The sequence below is a fragment of the Brienomyrus brachyistius genome, chromosome 23 (assembly GCF_023856365.1).
Source record: "Brienomyrus brachyistius isolate T26 chromosome 23, BBRACH_0.4, whole genome shotgun sequence".
Classification (NCBI taxonomy): Eukaryota; Metazoa; Chordata; class Actinopteri; order Osteoglossiformes; family Mormyridae; genus Brienomyrus; species Brienomyrus brachyistius.
In genome coordinates this window covers 16996967-17015267 of record NC_064555.1, presented here as the reverse complement: position 1 = coordinate 17015267, position 18301 = coordinate 16996967, and the positions used below count along the sequence as shown (strand labels likewise).

The window sequence follows — 18301 nt, the reverse complement described above, 5'->3', positions numbered from 1 at the left end:
TCTTCCATGTCCATCTGCCCCTCAAAGCACACAGCTGCATGGAAAGAGCAGAGGAAGATGGGGACGATTTCACGGATGAACTGCAACAAAGTAACCCACCAGGGGGTGCCAAAGACATTTAACGTTTTCTAACACTGCTGACTGCAGTTCTATATTCATCCACCCTGCGTTTTATGCTCAAAGATAAGTTATCTTTATTGATATTTCCTTTTTAGCTGGTCTTTATTCAGTAAGATACTTCTTGCAATGAATGCTGAGTCTCAGACAGTGTATCTGTCCATAATTAATGAATAATAAAATAATGAAAATTATTTTGGCCTGGATCCTGAGAATATCGGGTCTCACTGAGGCTGTAATGAACCTGCCTGCACAGTTGCATGTCTTCAGTGCATGCTTAACCTAACATGCATCATACAGCCATCTATCCTGTAGCCCACATGGAAGAGGAAGTGCTGGGTGCTTTGTGTGTGTGTGTGTGTGTGTGTGTGTGTGTGTGTGTGTGTGTGTGTGTGTGTGTGTGTGTGTGTGTGTGTGTGTGTGTGTGTGTGGTCACACAACCGCAATAGCTTTGTTTATTGAGCTAAACTGTCTGCTGTCTCATGGTGTTACTGAGTAGGAGAAAACTGCCTCTGTTTATTACAATATGAAGGCTTACTTAGCTATTTACTAAATTTACTAAAGACTTACACCCAAGTTCTTGTAAAACAAAATGAATAATGAATTCTGAATGGTAAAAATGTAAAATCAAATATATTTAGAAGTACAGCAGGACAGTATGAAATATACAGCCGCATTATCCTTTGATTTCCACCTACTTCCCTGGATACTACGAATATGCATAAAATGCACATTATAAAGGAGCCGACATCACTCACAAATCACATTAATAAAGGGTAAAAGCAGTTTATATTTCCTACTATTAATATATACTAATAATAAACTACATATAGTTTCCTGCGATGGATGGATGGTAAGAATTCCAGGTCCACATATCCACAATTGACATATCAAAAATTTAAGGTATGGTATGCTGGTGCAGTGGTTAGCACTGTTGCCTCACACCTCTGGGACCTGGGTTCGAGTCTCCGCCTGGGTCACATGTGTGTGGAGTTTGCATGTTCTCCCCATGTCGTCGTGGGGTTTCCTCCAGTTCTCCGGTACTCCGGTTTCCCCCCACAGTCCAAAAACATGCTGAGGCTAATTGGAATTGCTAAATTTCCCGTAGGTGTGCATGGCATGAGTGAATGGTGTGTGAGTGTGCCCTGCGATAGGCTGGCCCCCCATCCTGGGTTGTTCCGTGCCTCGTGCCCATTGCTTCCGGGATCGGCTCCGGACCCCCCGCGACCCAGTAGGATAAGTGGTTTGGAAAATGGATGAATGGATGGATAGTTTCCTGCTATTAATGAGAATGGTTTATTTTAATCTGCCAGTAATTGCAATTGCCAATATAAAATTTATGTTTTGTGCAAAGTGGTTGCCTTAATCTAACTGAAGAGCACGTTCATGAGAAATTAAAATGTAAAAAGTCAAAATAAAAAGTTCAAATGTACGGTTTGGAGGAATCTGATAGAGGGCGCTCTTTCCCCCTAATTCACTGGGCTACAATAATAAGTTAAACAGTTCACTGAATGTGGGCGTGTTCACGCATGCTCATTGAAGAACAAAAAAAAAAAAAAGATTTTAACGCGCAAACGCAGAAAGTCTAATGGTAATGCTAGAGCGTGCGCAGTATCTGCACGCGGTAGAGAGTATTTTCCTCCCGAGAGCGTTCGCTGGAGGGTGTGATTGTTAAACGACAGTAGTCTATACCCTCCATTAAAGTAAATGAAAAACACCCAAATAAATCTAACATCACATCGAACTACTCCAACCATTTATGCACTGTGACCCGGCTTCTGAATCAAGACCGGTAACTGTATGCGGGAGTCTAGCTACATTCGCACCGATTGATGCTCGGCTTTAGGTGCAGGTCCCCGACCCGCGCGGTGACTCGGCTCCGCTATCTGCGCCTGAAGTTGGAGTGCCTGGCGTGCGCAAGTTGGTGCTGCGACGGGATTCTAGGTTTGTTTTGCGCCGAATTATTATAGTAAGGATCAGGAATCGTCCCCACTCGCCGTGAGCGTTTCAGCGGGATCCGGGCGTACGGAGCGTAAACATGGCGGAACCTGAGGAAGCGACGCATTCTGGGGTGAGTGCAGAGGGACGGACTGCCCAGTGCATGCTGTTTACGCGGGGCTACTGAGTTTACTAGTTAATGCATGTTGATTCAGTGTTCTGAACTGTTTTTGGGCTGCTGTGTATCCGCTACAGAATGGTCAGAGCATAAGCTTGCTAGGTGCGTGAGAAATACCAGGTGTTTAGGGGAATTATGCCATAGTTGCCAGTTTCAGGTAATTAGCTAACGACACCCGATGGGGTGAGTTTCACGTGCTAGTGAAGTTAAATGTGAGAGCCGATGCATGCATGGTGAAGTCTTGGTGAATTAATTACTTAATGTTTACTTCGAAGTGCATGCAAATTTTGATAGAAGTAGGGATTTTACATAACCATCTCTGCTTAATTATGGTGAAAGTACATTTTAGGGTAATTTCGGAATGCTTGGAGTAGTAATCCAAGCGGTGACGAGCAAAATCGGACAGGTTCATTCTTTATCAACTTGCTGACAGAACTAAAATGTCACTAAAACGCGATGTTACTTTATCCAACACAGCTGTTGAGAAAGCTCTCTGTCATTTGTTTTAAATGAACTTAATTTACTTCTAGGTTTTCTGCAAGCGTGAATCTCTGCTCTGAATTGTTTGATGGGTGGTAAAGGTGGGGGAGGGGAGGGGAGGGGAGGGGGGCTGGAGCTTATCCCAGACAGGACAGGACACTCATCTGAGGGGTCTGCTCTAGATGGGATGCCATGCGATCACAGGGCGTACAGAATGGTACCATGCGGACAGCTTGGAGAGGCTGTTTAACCTCACTGCATATGTTGGACTGCGTGAGAGAAGCAGCCTATTATACTGCGTGCTGCCCAGTGGGTCACCAATTTATAAATAATTCATGCCATGAGTTAATTTACAGGGGTTCTTGCATCTTATATTTTGTAAACCTCCACAAGTGTGTTTTGCATGCGGTAGTTTTTTTTTTTTTTTTAGTACTTTATCTGTTTTTAAAAGTTTTGTGTGCTTTTTTAAAAAGACTTCAGGCCTTATGATTAAGAGTGAGATTATGTTTTGATGCTGCAGTGGGCCGATGAGGCAGTGGAGGTTTCTGAGGGAGCCGTTCGGCAAGGTGAGTCCACGCCTGGGCCTGTTGATGATGGCTGCAGCGCAGTGTGGTGACTGCAGATTACCGTAATGCACTGAACACTCTGCTCTTGCAATTGCAGCTGCTGATGTGACCGAGCATCGGGCAGAGGAGGACATGGATAGTTGTGCAGGGGCCTTGAACTGTGACCCAGGCCTGTCCCAGGATGTCAGCGATAAGAAGAATCAAGAGGATAATGAGGCATGTGAGGATCACACAGAACCTCTGGGAGATGAGGAACAGGACACCAGGAGTGGGAGTGGGGCTGGTGGTGGCAAGAGCGCCCTCCTGTGGCAGCTGAATGGGAGTGGCGGTGAGATGACTGTGGTGGAGCCTAGTATGGAGGAAGAGGGCCTGGATGGTGCTGCAGAGGAAGAGGGCCACATGGAGGTGATGCCCAGCAGTGTGGAGGGATCTCCTCCAGCGGGAAGTCCCTCCAGCGGACAGGTTTCAGAGAAGCTGGGGTTGAATGGCGCCGACAGCCCACACCCAGCAGTGGGCGCTGGTGAGTCAGTATCTGGATGTTGTACGCTTTGAACACTGTGTGACTGTTCCTGCAGCTAAACGTGAAGAAATGGCAGGTTCAAGGCCTCATAGCAGCAGGTTCCAAACCTCGTCTTTGCTTGCATCACTGAATGATAGATTATCGTTCATGGGAGTTGTACAGAATTATGCAGGATTCACTTCAGGTCACAGTGCATTTAACGTTTTGTTTAAATGTTCAGACACGAAGGTCTCTGTGCATGTACTCTGTGTGAACTCTCTCAAACTTCACTCTAACATGTCAGAGACCTTAATTTCAGTCCCTCAAGATGCTAGTAACTGCAAATATGCTGTATCCGTGGAGGCTGGGTAAAGCCCAGTTCATATTTCCCTTTTCCATGCGTCGTTATAGTTCTCACAGGGTGCGTGTAACGTAAATCTCAACCTCAGGGGTGTGCGGCCGACCGCAAGTGCAGCCCAGATTTTTGTGTCTGGCGGACATTTTGAGTGTTTGTATGTTGCCTGCGCATGTACAAGGAAACTGACTAGGTGTTTCCAGTAGGTGGCAGTAGAGGAAGTTTAGTTGTAGTTGTTGACACTTTCAATAAGCAGCTGTGTGATGAGGTACCTGTATATATAACTCATCATTGAAGGAGCACAAACATATATTCTGCTGCGCAAATTAGTAGTAAGAAATTGCCCAAACACTGGGCAACGAATAGAGCATTATACTGCATTATGTGGTATGTTTCAGAATTTGGCATTCTTGGCAAATTAAAATTTGTTGAGCTGGGGGTAGTGAGGTCCTGGCTAATTTATTTGCCCCTCGGAGACAAATAGTTATTTTGAACTGAATTTTGTCGTCCAAGCTAAGTAGGAACTTTACAACTTCATAAGTTTGCCAATTTCACTATACTGCTTGTTTTCGTGTTTGTTGCAATATGTCTGCCCTCTTGGTCTGGTGGAACATCACTGCCATATGCACATGCCGACTGCATCCGTCCACGGACAAATGCCCCAGTTACCCCGGGAAGGTTTTTGTCATTTTCCTCCGACGTTTGGAAAACACGCCTGTCCTGAATTTATTTGTGGTGGTATTATCTGATTTACATAGTGACTAGTGTGGAAGGTTTCAGTCCGTCAGGGTCTCCGCTGAGCTGTAATTTTTCATTTGGGATTTTGAGGTGAATGTTAAATATGTTCCTGAGCCAAAATGGCGGTGGATGTTTGAGTTTAGTAACTGCGTGGTTTGACGCTGTGTGGTGTTCAGTCCAGCTGCCTTTTTTTGCACCTTTATCCTTAGGGGATGTGAACCTGCCACTCTTGGTGGAAGAAGAGATGGACCTTGTGATGCAGTCTGTGGAGGGTCCTGAGCAGGTGGAGCAGGAAGCCCCCAGCAGGGCCCCCTCCTCCCTCCCCCCTGCCTCGGTACCCAGGCCTGACCCCAACGACTGCAGCTTCGGTAAGGCTCAGCCATCCAGTATCTTGTCGGTTAGTATTTAGCTCTCTGCACCTTGGCTGCTTATTGTAGTGTGAGAGAGGTAGACGATCTTGCTGAAGGGTCACTGCGGGTCCACCCCCCCCCCCCCCCCCCCCCCGTTATTTGTACTTTGTCATCTCTCCACTTGGAGTTTTTGACCATGAACATTTAACATTTAAGGTTTACAGCAGTAGGCCAGAGAAATCAGGCCCTGCTACTTTGAGACTGAGTGTCGTCCGTCCGTGTTCCCCCGCAGGCGGCCCCGCTGTCACAAACGAAGACACAAGCATCATATCAGCTGCTTTTAAGGGGGCCCAGGTTAGCAGAGGCTCTCTCACGGTGACGACGTGGGCCTATTCTCGGACCAACACTATAAGTAAGCGAGAAGGAAGCATATTTGCGTGGTCTCATTTTCTGGTGTGACTTGGCATGACTCAAACTTGGAAGATGCGTTTTGTTTGGCAAATCATCTTTGAAGATAGACGTGCAGAACCTTGACCTTACCGAGTGTAAATGTGCCATTTGGATGTGACATGAAAACCTTCATAAATACCAGTTTGCCAAGAACCTGCATGTGCCACTTAGCTGGGGGTAGTGTGTGGCTCAGCCTCTGTGTCTGTGATTGGATGGTTGCAGGTTCAACCTTTAACCCCCCCCCCTTCTTCCTGAGTGTTGCAACCAGCTTGAAAACTGGGGGAGGCGTTAAGAGAATCTCCCCATGGGGATTATTAAAGTATTATTGTTGGTAGAGTGATGTCACTGTTGGGCACTTGAGCATCTTGCGTAAGCTGTGCTGGTTCGTTTGTACTGAAAGTAGCATTTATGTGGATCAGTTGGTTTGGACGTTGTGACTGCGATCGGATGGTGGCTGGTTCAAATCCCAGGGTTGGTAGAGTGATGTCACTGTTGGGCACTTGAGCATCTTGCGTAAGCTGTGCTGCAGGCCAGTGTGCTGTTGAATGACATTTCGCTGCTCTGCACAGTGACAATACCGATGTTTACACTCTTATCTGTTGCTTTATTACAGATGGCAACGCGGAGAAAGTACATGAGGTACACACGCCGCCCGTGCAGATCAAAGATGAGCCGGTGGACGAGGAGTACGACCGCGCTCTCGGAGTGCACCCCCCTGTAGGGGGCATCAAGGATGAGCCTGAAGTCTCAGAGGTCAGCATCGCAACCACCCAACCTTTCTTATTCTGGCAGCTGCCGTTCCTTAAGTGCCGTGAAGCCCCTGTATGTTGTGGCGTGTTAGCGGCCTACGGGTCTGGAGTAGGGTGACCGCAAATGAGGGTCCTGGTGATGAGGGTACCGCTTTGCGATCCGCAGGAGCTTGGCCTACAGCAGAACTCCGAGGAGCTGCGGATCAGCGCCGTCTTCTCCGTCAGCGGAAACTCCAACCCCACTGGTGAGCGCCGAGAAGGTTTCCAGGTTTTCTGAAAGGGTCCTACAGAAGTTGGTAACCTTCCGGCTGACTGACTCTAAATGTGTAAAATTTAATATGTCAGCCTGCTACATAGAAGAAGTATTTTCGGATTTGGGCAGGATGCTCTGGAGTTGGGTTTCGCTCCATGTTCGTTGGCCTTTTGCTTTGTTCCGGTGTCAGTCTCTCGTTTGTCTTATTTCCCTTCCTGTCCTGGCTTTCTCCTCCCGCTCCGCCCTCAGTGCCCGTATCAGCAGCCCAACCCGTGCAGATGGTGGCCGCCGCCCCTCCCAAGACTCTGATGGTGACCATGAGTGCAGCCCCCCCTGTGACACCTCTGACTCCCGCAGCTCCAACCCCCACGGGTGGAGTGCGCGTTTCTTGCTCAGGGTGCCGGAAGGTTCTGCTGAAGGGCCAGACGGCCTACCAACGCAAGGGCTCCTCCCAGCTCTTCTGCTCCACCATCTGCCTCACGGGCTACAACGTACCAGCTGTCCAGTCTGTGGCCAAGAAGACATGCCACTCCTGTCAAAAGTAACCATTGTGTTTTATCTCTGGACCCCCTGTAGGTCAGGATGTCAAATATCATTCACACTTTTAGCCAGCGGTAAACCTTATTAGACCTGTAACTGGCAGGTTGTTGGTTTGAATCCTAGAGTCTGCTGCATCATTGTTTGCTGCTCACCTTAACTTGCTTCTGAACTGTGGCTCTGTGGTGTCCTGAGGGACACGTCAGACACACTATGAGTGACACATTAACAGATTTATGACAGGTTTCCTCTAGCGCAGTGTTTCTCATCAAAGTCCTCAGGGAGTCTCACAGTCCACATTTTTGCTCCCTCCCAGCTCCCTATACAATTTGCTGGTAGGTGGGAGGGAGTAAAAATGTGGAATGTCTGGGGTTTCCCAAGGACTGGGCTGGGAAGCGCTGCCCTAGAAACCCCCCTGGATTATGGAGCAGCTGGGGTAGCCTCAGGACCCACATTTTTCCTTCATCATTAAGTCATGCCCTAAATTTTAAAAATTTCGGTTATCCAAAAGAAAACCGAGAGAGGGGAGAAAAAATCGGATGTGCATATAATTTGTGATGCTTGTTGCCGACTTGGGGGGGGCGGCACTGACGGTTAAATTTTTTAAACCCATACTCCAACACCCGCAGAGGAAGTTGATGTAGTGGCTCATGGGAGTTTTGCTTGCGCAAAAATGTTCTGAGAGCTGAATGAAAAATAATTGGTTCTCTCTATGAACCGATCAGATTGTGGAGGAGGTGGGTCAAAGCAACCAATCAGATGTCTTGATCATGCACAGAGGCATCCTGGAAATAGCCACTCCCCCCCAAACCCTGCTGGTTCCTGTCCCCCCTTAGGGAAATCAAGAACCCGAAGGATGTGATCATGGCTCCCGTGGACTCGACGGGCAACATGAAGGACTTCTGTAGTCATAACTGCCTCACCGAGTTTGACGTGCTTAAGAAGGCAGCGGCGTCCACGGTGACCGACGGCTCGACCATCAAGTGCGGCATGTGCCAGAAGACCGCTGTGGTGAGGAGAGGCGGGGCTTCACGGCACATGCTCCCTTTGAGGTCAAGGGTCATGAGCTGGCATGCGCCGCATGGAATTTGTGAACTGCTTCATAGTGACAGCGATAATGATCGATTTTTGTAGCATTATTTTTTTAAGAAAAATGGGGTCTAGCTTCCATTATTGTAGTTATTATTGTAATAACCTTTGTGCTCATATTACTGAAATAAGCTGTTTAATTATGGCTTTTTTCACTCACTGGATCTTTGTTAGTGTCTGGTTGTCTGTCTGCACTGTAGCACTGAGCTGTAAAGACGGAGTGCCTGTAAAGCTCTGCTGGTTTCTCTCTCCTCCCTCCTGCTCTCCTTCATCCCTCTTTCCTCCCACTCTCCTTGCTCTCTCCGTCTCAGATCCGCCACGAGGTGAAATACCAGGGCGTGGTGCACAAGCTGTGCAGTGATGTCTGCTTCTCGCGCTTCCGCACCACCCACCGCCTGACCATGAACTGCTGCGAGAACTGCGGCAGCTACTGCTACAGCGCCAACGGGCAGAGCCACATGCTGCAGATAGAGGGCGCCACCAAGAAGTTCTGCAGTCCCAGCTGCATCACTGCATTCAAACAGGCATGCTCCCCCCGCCCGCCCTCCCGTACGGATGTGCCGCCGAGAGCTCGCTGCTTGTTGGCCTGTTATCAGTCGTGCCCCCTCCAGTCACATCTGGACGTTTTTCGCTATCCTGACCCCCCGCAGAAGAGTGCCAAGGTGACGCCCTGCGCCATGTGCTTCACACTGCGGTCTTCGGCCGAGATGGTGGAGAGCGTCAGTAGTCAGGGTCGGACCGAGCTCTTCTGCTCTGCTGGCTGCGTGACGGCCCACAAAGTGAACAACGTCTGCTCCTCCAGTACGCTCCGCCTCCACGTGCCCGCACATGCTCATTTCACACTCGCACCATGTGACCCGCCCACTCTTCCCCTCCCCCCACAGAGAGGGCGGTCCAGTGTAACCAGTGCAGGGTGACGGCCGTGCCCCAGTATCACTTGGCCATGTCCGATTCGTCTATGCGCCACTTCTGCTCTTACAACTGCGTCGTGAACTTCCAGGTTTGACTTTTAGTCTTAAGTCTGATGATGATGCATGATGGAGGATCTGAGATTGGGGCATTCTGACCTATGACCCCTCTCCCCCCCCCCCCCCCCCCCCAGACTGTGTTTAACAAAGCGGCCCCACAGTCCCAGCTCAGCGTGGTTCCCCCAGGCGCTGCTGTCCCCGGACCTGTCCCTCCTGCCCCTCAGCCTGTGACGCCCACCGTAGTTGCCCCCGAAGCTGGTGTCGCTGGGGCCCCTGGAGCCACCGGGGCCAACACCCGTGTAGGGCCCACCCCTGCTGTCCGCGGGCCGGTCAAACTGACCTGCAGGCACTGCTGTCGGCTCTTTGCCTCCAAGCCGGAACTCTTTGAGTTCAAGGTATCTTTCCCTGTGTGTGTCGGTCTGCTGGAGGTCTACAACACTTGCATGTTAGCCCTGCTTGCTTGCTTTCTAGAAGAATCCTGGTGTATTTTTCTCCCCACTGGTTTCTGTGTGAATGTACATGCTTGTCAGACTGCCACGTGAGCCTCATCGAAGGCGAGTTTGCAGCCCTGTAATGTGACTCCTTCTAGTGGCTGTGTGTCCGCAGGGCGACGTGGTCCTGTTCTGCGGCAAGACGTGCTCCGAGGAGTTCAAGAAGGTCAACTTCATCATGGCGCGCTGCGAGTACTGCAAGATCGACAAGGTGGTGAAGGAGGTGAAGAGGATTAACCAGCATGACTGCTCCTTCTGCAGCGAGGGTGAGCTGTGAGGCCCCCGTGGGCACGCCTTCACGCGGGGGTGTCGTCTCGCGTCTGTGCTCTTCATATTCACGCCCAGCACGTCGCCTCCCTTAGGCTGCAAGCTGCTCTACAAGCACGACATGGCCAAGCGATGGGGAAAGCACTGTCACGCCTGTGCCTACTGCGGCAACATGACTCACCGCGTCGTGCACAACCACTTCGCCGGCAAGCTGGAGGAGTTCTGTGGCGACATCTGCATGTCCCAGTACACCGTGCTCTTCTATCAGGTCAGAGGCGGCCCGGGCCAGCAGGCTGCGACCCCACACATCACTGGTGTTCCTCCACTTACGATGAAGTTTAGGTCTGATGAACCCGTCGTAAGATGAAAATATTGTAATATTGAAAATAATAAGTCTGATACGATTGTCATATGATAAATAGGTATATCAGTAATTCCTGTCACTGAGTGTTTAATGAAATACCAGTAATTGAAAAGTAAACTTGTATTTATCGATCTATTTGATAAAATCCAGCGAACAATACACCATATGATGCAGTGTTAAACGATGTATGAGATGCTCGCGATCTCTGGAGACCAGAAGCATGGATGCTGCCGAGGTGTCTTATGGCATGTTGATAGTCCAGTTCAGAATTCGGTGTTCAGTGACCAAATGTGCATCACCATCACCATCATACGTCTTTAGCTGGACCATCATGAAGGAGCGTCTTTGTTCTGAATGTCCTACACAACTGGTGCCCCTCAAACGCTGTTGGCCAGTACCGTGTCCCGCCTACACCCACGGGCTGCTCCCCCCCCCCCCCCCCCCCCCCCCACAGATGTCCAAATGCGACGCGTGCCGGCGTCAGGGCAAGCTGATAGAGTCGCTGCGCTGGATGGGCGAGATGAGGCATTTCTGCAACCTGCAGTGCCTGCTGCACTTCTGCAGCCAGAGGGCTCCCGCAGTGCCTCCTGCCACCGGTGGTGTCATGGCATCTGCGCCGCTGCCGGGTACGTGGGGCCTGTGGGGGGGGGGGGCGGCTATAGACACAGTGGGCTGCTGTAAAAGCCGGAACAAATGTCTGGCAGCATTCGTGCTCCTCTCTGCTCTCTGTCTGCTCACTTGCTCCCCCTCCCCTCGCTGCAGTCGCCGCCCCTGCTGCCCCCGCTGCCCCACCGCCTCCCTCCACCACTGCATCCACAGCGACCCGCCTGTCCCCCTTGCCCCCGACTGAGGCCACGCCCATCATCGCCAACGTGGTGTCGTTGGCCAGCGTGCCAGGCGGGCAGCCGAACCCCTATGCCAACACCGCTCTACAAGGTGACTGTCGTGCCAACAGGAAGTGCGAATGGTCGTGTCATTGTGAGCAGGGCCGTCTGCATGACGGGGGGGTGGGACTCGCGGGCAGGAATTCTGATCTCTTCTCATTCATTTCTGATCTCGCCGGCTTTTTGCCTTTTCAGGAGCGGTTCCCACGACGCAGGCTAAGGTCACTGAACACGTAAGTGTGTGCGTGTGCACATGTGCGCGCGTGTAAATCGCCCTCATTAAGGGATCGCTCATGCTGCCCGTCCCCGTTGCCAGGCCAGTACGCAGACCGATGCCCTGCGGCCCCCCCCAGTGGCCCCCGTTCGCTCGCTGAAGAACAAGGCGCTACTGTGCAAACCCATGAGCCAGAACAAGGGCACCTCGTGTAAGCCTCACACGCAGACTGCCGAGACGCAGACAGGTACGTGCCGTCGGCTACCAGCAGGGGGCGCTGTGTTCCCTCTGGGGGTGTCTGTCAGCTCTGATCAGCCTTTCTGTGCCCCACCTACAGATGAGGTGGAGCCCAAGGTGATCATCCTACCTGTGCCTGTTCCTGTGCCCATATTTGTGCCCGTACCGCTGCACCTCTACAGCCAGTACACGCCCTTTCCGATGGGCCTGCCCGTCCCGGTACGCTAGGCCCCTCAGATCCTGTCGCTTTTAGGCCGTTTGCCCCCCCCTGCTGATCCTGAGTGCCCCCCCCCCCTTCCCCAGCTGCCAGTGCCCATGATCCTGCCTACGACACTGGACAGCGCTGAGCGCATCATGGAGACCATCCAGGACATCAAGGAGAAGATCCCATCCGACCCATACGAGGCCGACATCATCCTCATGGCTGACATGGTCGCCCAGGAGGAGGGCCAGGAAGCGGGGAAGAAGCCGGTCTCCCATGGAGGTGAGGAGGTGCAGGAGGTGCTGCAAGGTTACGGCCGGTTCATATTTTTCAGCATGTGCTTTCGCATGCAGACAAGGGGTGATGTAAATTTCACCATCGGGGGTTGGGTGTGGACAGCGATGGTTGACCGCACATGTGCATAATGATTGATTGGGTAATTCTGGTAGGTGGTAGTGTGGACTTTCACAAATCAGCGGTCAACGATGAAGGGAGTAGTAGTAGTAATAGTTATAGTGAACAGCTGTATGAGGAGGGTCACAGGTATGTATGTTTCTAAATTTTCATAGTGTCCAGGCATTATACCAAGGTATATATATAGTATTCTAAAAAGCAGTACTACTCTGGCATTTTGAAATCTTGGCGATTTAAAATTCACCAAACAACTGGGGGGCTAATTTTGTCTTAAGTACTGCCCAAGCCTTGACTAATTTAGTGTACAAATGTTCACAAACTGTTTCACTATACTGCTTGTTTTTGTGCTTGTTTCAATACATCTGCCCTCTGGTGGAATGTCACTGCTGTATGCAGCACTGACTGCAACCTAATGCACCATTAACATCCAAAGCCTGAAAATGCACGTGGAAAAATACAGTATGAACTGGCCTTTAGGGTTATGTTGAGGTGTGTGTGTGTGTGTGTGTGAGACAGAGTATCTGCTGTGAGGTCACAACGCATCGCTGTCACTATGGTTCCCCCAGACCAGGGCAGCACCTACAGTGTGGACCTGGAGTCCGAGACTGTGTCCCCCCTACACAGCTGGGAGGATGAGTCTGTGCCGCACCCCCTGGCTCCTGCTCCCCCTGCTCCTGCACCCCCCGCTGAGCACTCCTTCAGCCCAATGCTCGACCTGGAGGCTGACTTCCCTACCCGTAAGGAGACCTCCCGCAGAATCGGTGCTTCCTGTACTTCTGCACTTACAGATCTGTGACGGTCTTTATCGCATAATCCCGCGAGCGAGTGGCCTTCCCAGCCATCCTGGCACTGCTCCGCCACTCCCGCAGACGCTTCAGTATGCGAAACAAATAACTGCTTGATGGATCTTCTTCAAACTTTGCACAGGCATTGCTTGGCTGAGGAACTGAAACTGATCAAATCTGGAGAGCCCGTCCCTGAATTGAAGAAGCCCCACATAGTGATGCAGAAATAGGAGCAGTTTTTGCGCTTGATCCCGTTAAGACAGTAACTCAGTAACTGCTTGATGGATGTTACTGAAGCCTTGCAGAGGCATCACAGGGACGGCGGTATGGAACTGATAACATTCTGAGACTGATTGCCCCTGAATTGAGGTTGCGCCATATGCTGATGCCAAAAAAGGGCCGTTTTGGCACCTGCTCCCGTCCAGAGGATGACTAAGTTGTTGACGGATCTTTCTCAAAGGTTCCAGAGACACTGTATGGATGTCAAACTGGACAGAGACAAATCGCCCTAAAACTGAAGCGACTGTGCTTAGTAGCAGCAAAGGGAAGGGGGGAAGCCCATTTTAACTATCTGTGGGCATCATATAAAGTGGGCCAGCATATAATGTATTCACGTTACTTTTAATATTCCTGAAAGCTGCAATTTTGAAATAAATCTGCCTGCCCACAGCTCAAACCCTAACCCTCACACTGCCCTGCTTGTTTCCCTCACCTTCACCAGTTTGAATACCTGTGGTATATGGAGTGAATATTGGTTAGCTGGGACAGAGGGTAAATTGGGACACTTGAATGTTTGATACTCTGTCTTTATGCCTCTGAGATCTATTAACCTCAGATTAAGTGAGGTCTCACTTATTTAGCTTGCAGTATTTTTTTATGTTTTAAAATTTATAATTAGGATCTTATTTTTAAAGCGAGAAAGTAAAATTAAAAAAATTGTTCTAGTTCACAAATATCCACCTCACTGTTAGTGTATCTGTTGCAGTTCTTACATTGGTCACGAAAGATGGTCATAGTGCAAAAGAGAAATAGATTATAAATATTTAAACATAATTGATGGGGAAATACACATAAAACCTCGGATTGCGAGCATAATTCGTTCCGGAACCGTGCTCGTAATCCAAAGCACTCGTATATCAAAGCAAATTGTCAGAATCTGCAATAACCTGTATTTCGTGACATGGACTTGGGGAAAAAACACGTTTATTGACTTTTTTTACATTTCCAAGTGATCCATCCAGTCATCTAGAAATTTCCTGCTTTGCCTACCGCTCGCCTCAATTGTTAAGAATATTATCTGTCCAAGTAGATTTCCATATTCCATTTGTAGACACAGTCTCTGTTTTATCTTTGCCAGAGTCATTTGATCCCTTGCTGGCGAAGGGACGGGGCTCGATAGCCACCAGGCACAGAGGCCGCAGGAGACCCCGAGAAGGTTTCCCCCCTCGCAAACGGGTTGGGCTTCCGTCCTCACTGACTGCTTCTCCCTCCTCCTGGTAGTCTGTCCCTGACAGGCACGTGTATGTGAATGTCCTCATCCATGCCCTGCAGGGACGCAAGCGTGCGGCCGCTGTGGTGGGGTCGGATGTGTCTCGCAAGGCGATGCCACCTGATGGCGGTGCAAAGCTATTGCACATGTACGGGGTTAATGCCTGGAGGGCATGGGTCCAATGGAGGAACCAGCAGCCTGACTTGGAGAAGCCCAAATTCGGCAGTGAGTCTTTTCTTCATTCCATTTCATATTTCCAACCTCTCTTTTTAATTCATGCAAAATGCCGTTTACATGGCTTGGTCTGCTGGAGTTTAGCTCCAGTTTGTGGCTCTCAGTTTAAACGTGTGTGTGTGTGTCTGCCTGCTTCCCCCAGTTCGCACCACGGTGCTGAAGGAGGATGTGCTACAGTGCAGCACAACAGAGCTCAGCTTCGGCCTGTGCCACTTCATCGGTGAGGTGCGCCGCCCTGGTGGAGAGCTGTATAGCCCCGACAGCATATTCTACCTTTGCCTGGGACTCCAGCAGGTATCACTTGGGATGTGCCGTGTGTGTGTGTGTGTGTGTGTGTGTGTGTGTGTGTGTGTGTGTGTGTGTGTGTGTGTGTGTGTGTGTGTGTGTGTGTGTGTGTGTGTGCGCGCGCACACGTCTCCATGTTCATGAACCTGCACTGTCAGACAGTCCAGCTGACAGTCTCTCTCCTTGTCGCCCTCAGTACCTGTTTGAAAATGGCCGCATGGAGAACATCTTCACAGATGTGTTCTACAGCAAGTTCATCCAGGAGATCACGAAGATGCTGAGAGACTGGAGACCCACCATCCTTCCCAGTGGTGAGACTCCCAGACATGTGCACACACACACACACGGTTGCTGTAAAACTTACTTGGCTTTCCGGTATGGAAATGTGGCGGTGTGCTCGCTGTGAACGTAGCCGTGAATGCAGTCTTCCCTCGGCCCCGTGCCCCCAGGCTACGTGCACTCGCGTGTGGAGGAGGGGTACCTGTGGGAGTGCAAGCAGCTGGGTGCCTACTCACCCATCGTACTGCTCAACACGCTGCTCTTCTTCAGCACCAAGCTCTTCCGTCTGAAAAATCTGGCCCAGCACGGCCGCCTCTCCTTCGCCAGCGTTGTGCGCTGCACCCGCACCCTTAAGAACAACAACAAGCGCAACTTCCTGCGCTTCTACCCACCGGTGCCCAGAAAGGACGGAGGCAGCCCAGGTGCGTGTGAACGCGATTGTGTGTGCGTTCGGCTCATGGGAGCTTTACTTGCGCAAAAATGTTCTGAGGGCAAAAGAAAAAATGATTTGTTCAGAGTGATAACTAGAGCAACTAGAGGTGGGACCAAGTTGCTCTCACTCCAGTTGCTTGGACCTACCTTCTCTACAATCTGATTGGTTATCATTCTGAACCAATCATTCTTCATTCTGCTCTCATAACATGTTTGTGTAAGGATAACTCTCATGTGCGATGTAGTGCATCTGAGAATGATAGCGCATCATGTGTTTTACAGACACGCATAAGTGTAAGTGGTAATAATGAATAATTACCGCATCCGGTAATTGTGTAAGTAAAACTCTGAGTTTGTGTGTGCTTTGCGTGCCTGCTGTGTGTTTGGGTGTCTGCGTGTGCTGATGCTGTGTGCGCCCTCTTACATGTTAACTTGCACACGGGCCTCCTGCAGATAAGGCGGTTCAAGGAAAGAGGAAGATGGAGGATGAGGAGGAAGAGGACGTGATGGAGATGCCGGAAAACACGGAGAACCCTCTGCGATGTCCTGTCAGGCTCTATGAATTCTACCTCTCCAAGTGGTGAGTGGGCGCCTCTCGCTCCCGCCGCTTCCTCCCGCCATGCGAGCCGCTGGCTAAATGCATTCCTTGGGAATGTAGCAGAAACGGATTTGAACTGATACTATGGCGCAAGTGTCTGTTATAGCTGCCTCAGTTCAGTCTCCCTCTCTGGCTCAGATTTAGAATTTGGCTAAAATGCAGTACATGCATCACATCACTATTATCACATAATACTTCATTTTTGTCCGATTTACTTCCATATGTTTTTTTGCAATGTAAAATATAATGATTTGTTTTGCAGCTTATTTCAGAAGGATATTTCGTGGTATTTTTGCCAGTTCACTAGCACACTGTCTTTTGTTTGTGGTAATGATTGTGGGCTTAGTAATTTGACGGTTACTGCTTCAAGCCCAAGAGGGCCCAACCTGTCAGTACAGGAACATCAGCAGCTTCATTAATGGGCAATATTTCGATTTGGGTTAAATTCTTACAAAGCATCATATACTCATAGTAATGTTCACTGTACGTAATGTTTACATTACATCCAGTTTGCATTTATCTGACATTTTTTCTTCAGAGTGACTTGCAGTAGAGAGAAGGGTTACAATTTGACACCTCCGGGTTTCAAACCCATGGCCTTTGCACTGATAGTGATTAAATACAAGAGCTTAAATTTTGTCTCATAACTGTGGTCTAATGAGCCTGTGTTTTAATAGGGAAATCTTGTTGATGTTCTAGCCACGTTTTTTGTGAGCTCATGGGAGTTTTACTTGCACAAAAATGCTCTGAGGGCAGAACAAAAAAAATTATTGGTTCAGACAGATAACCAATCAGATGTCTTGGTCCTGCCTCCTCTAGTTCCTTGGACCTGCCGACTCCACAATCTGGTTTTCTGTGTGAACCAATCATTTTTCGTTCTGCCCTTAGAACATTTGTGTGTAAGTAAAATTCCAACAAGCTTTTTGTGACTAATAGCTTGTGGTGTATGTGAAAGTGTGCCCATACCCAGGCCGGTTTGTGCTTCACTGAGCCCCTGTCTCTCCCTCCTCCAAGCTCGGACTCTGTGAAGCAGCGGACAGACGTGTTCTACCTGCAGCCCGAGCGCTCATGCGTGCCCAACAGCCCCCTGTGGTACTCCTCCCAGCCACTGGAGGGCACCACCATGGAAACCATGCTCACGCGAATCCTCACCGTCAGAGAAGTGCACCTGCAACGTGAGCAGGGGGAGGCGCACACACCGCTCTCCGACAATGCCGCCTCTGAGTGACGGAGAGCGGGGCCAAGACTGCGCAGGAGGCAAAATAAAGAGAAACACTTCAGAGACCGATACGTAATCACACACGCAGCAGTTTATTTATTCACATTAACAAGAAGCTGCTGTGACGACAGACAGCGTGATGGTCACCAACACAACCACTCGTATTCTGATACTGGGTCTTTTTTTTTTTTTTTTTTATGAATGAGGGAGGCTTTTCTTTTTTTTTTTTTTTTTACTCCAAGTTGGTTTTCAGGTCTCCCATCTCGGGGTGGACGCTTACCTGTATCAATGTCAGTTGGACCTGGCTCTGATTTGGTGATGGATGGATGGATGGGTGGGTGGGTGGGTGGATGGATGAATGGATGGATGGATCTTAGTTGAAAATCTAAGTGTTTTCGTAAATTTGACCTGGTATTTCCACGTACAGCATTGCACAGTACGGAGTCTCTGGATGACACTGCTGCTGTCGAGAACGAACATGGTGGTTAGCCCTTTTGTAGCCATTGCCTTCAACAAAATTTAAATGTGAATTGATAGTGGATCCAAGTGGGAAAACGGGAGAGTATTTAGGTTTAATGGCTGAGCATTATATCACGGTGTGTCCCATTGTTTTCCCACTGGGATCCCATTTTACCACGTA

The 18301-nt window shown here is 49.7% G+C and overlaps 1 protein-coding gene across 2 annotated transcripts; it reads left to right on the top strand.

The window, feature by feature from the left end:
- Positions 1-1691: 1691 nt before the first annotated feature.
- On the top strand, positions 1692-17993 carry LOC125718748 (zinc finger MYM-type protein 4-like). Of its 2 annotated transcripts, none has more exons than XM_048992779.1 (29): positions 1692-2188; positions 3234-3279; positions 3377-3799; positions 5081-5239; positions 5514-5633; positions 6285-6424; positions 6587-6665; positions 6923-7214; positions 8047-8221; positions 8611-8823; positions 8950-9100; positions 9184-9299; positions 9402-9662; positions 9874-10024; positions 10121-10293; positions 10844-11015; positions 11152-11325; positions 11469-11506; positions 11590-11734; positions 11825-11943; positions 12028-12208; positions 12907-13077; positions 14483-14580; positions 14677-14839; positions 14991-15142; positions 15330-15444; positions 15583-15834; positions 16298-16424; positions 17457-17993. In XM_048992779.1, exons 1-29 carry the CDS (start codon positions 2156-2158, stop codon positions 17668-17670), a joined length of 4653 nt encoding a protein of 1550 aa, XP_048848736.1. In that variant the 5' UTR covers positions 1692-2155; the 3' UTR covers positions 17671-17993. The 2 variants fall into 2 exon arrangements, with proteins under 2 accessions (XP_048848736.1, XP_048848737.1); XM_048992780.1 differs by lacking the exon at positions 1692-2188 and adding an exon at positions 2200-2335.
- Positions 17994-18301: the final 308 nt, after the last annotated feature.

Excerpts from the sequence above, each read along its gene's own strand:
- LOC125718748 (XM_048992779.1), top strand. The coding sequence starts at position 2,156 with ATGGCGGAACCTGAGGAAGCGACGCATTCTGGG. Across the intron at positions 6,425-6,586 it reads ATGAGCCTGAAGTCTCAGAG|GAGCTTGGCCTACAGCAGAA; the intron begins GTCAGCATCGCA and ends TGCGATCCGCAG. Across the intron at positions 12,209-12,906 it reads GAAGCCGGTCTCCCATGGAG|ACCAGGGCAGCACCTACAGT; the intron begins GTGAGGAGGTGC and ends TGGTTCCCCCAG.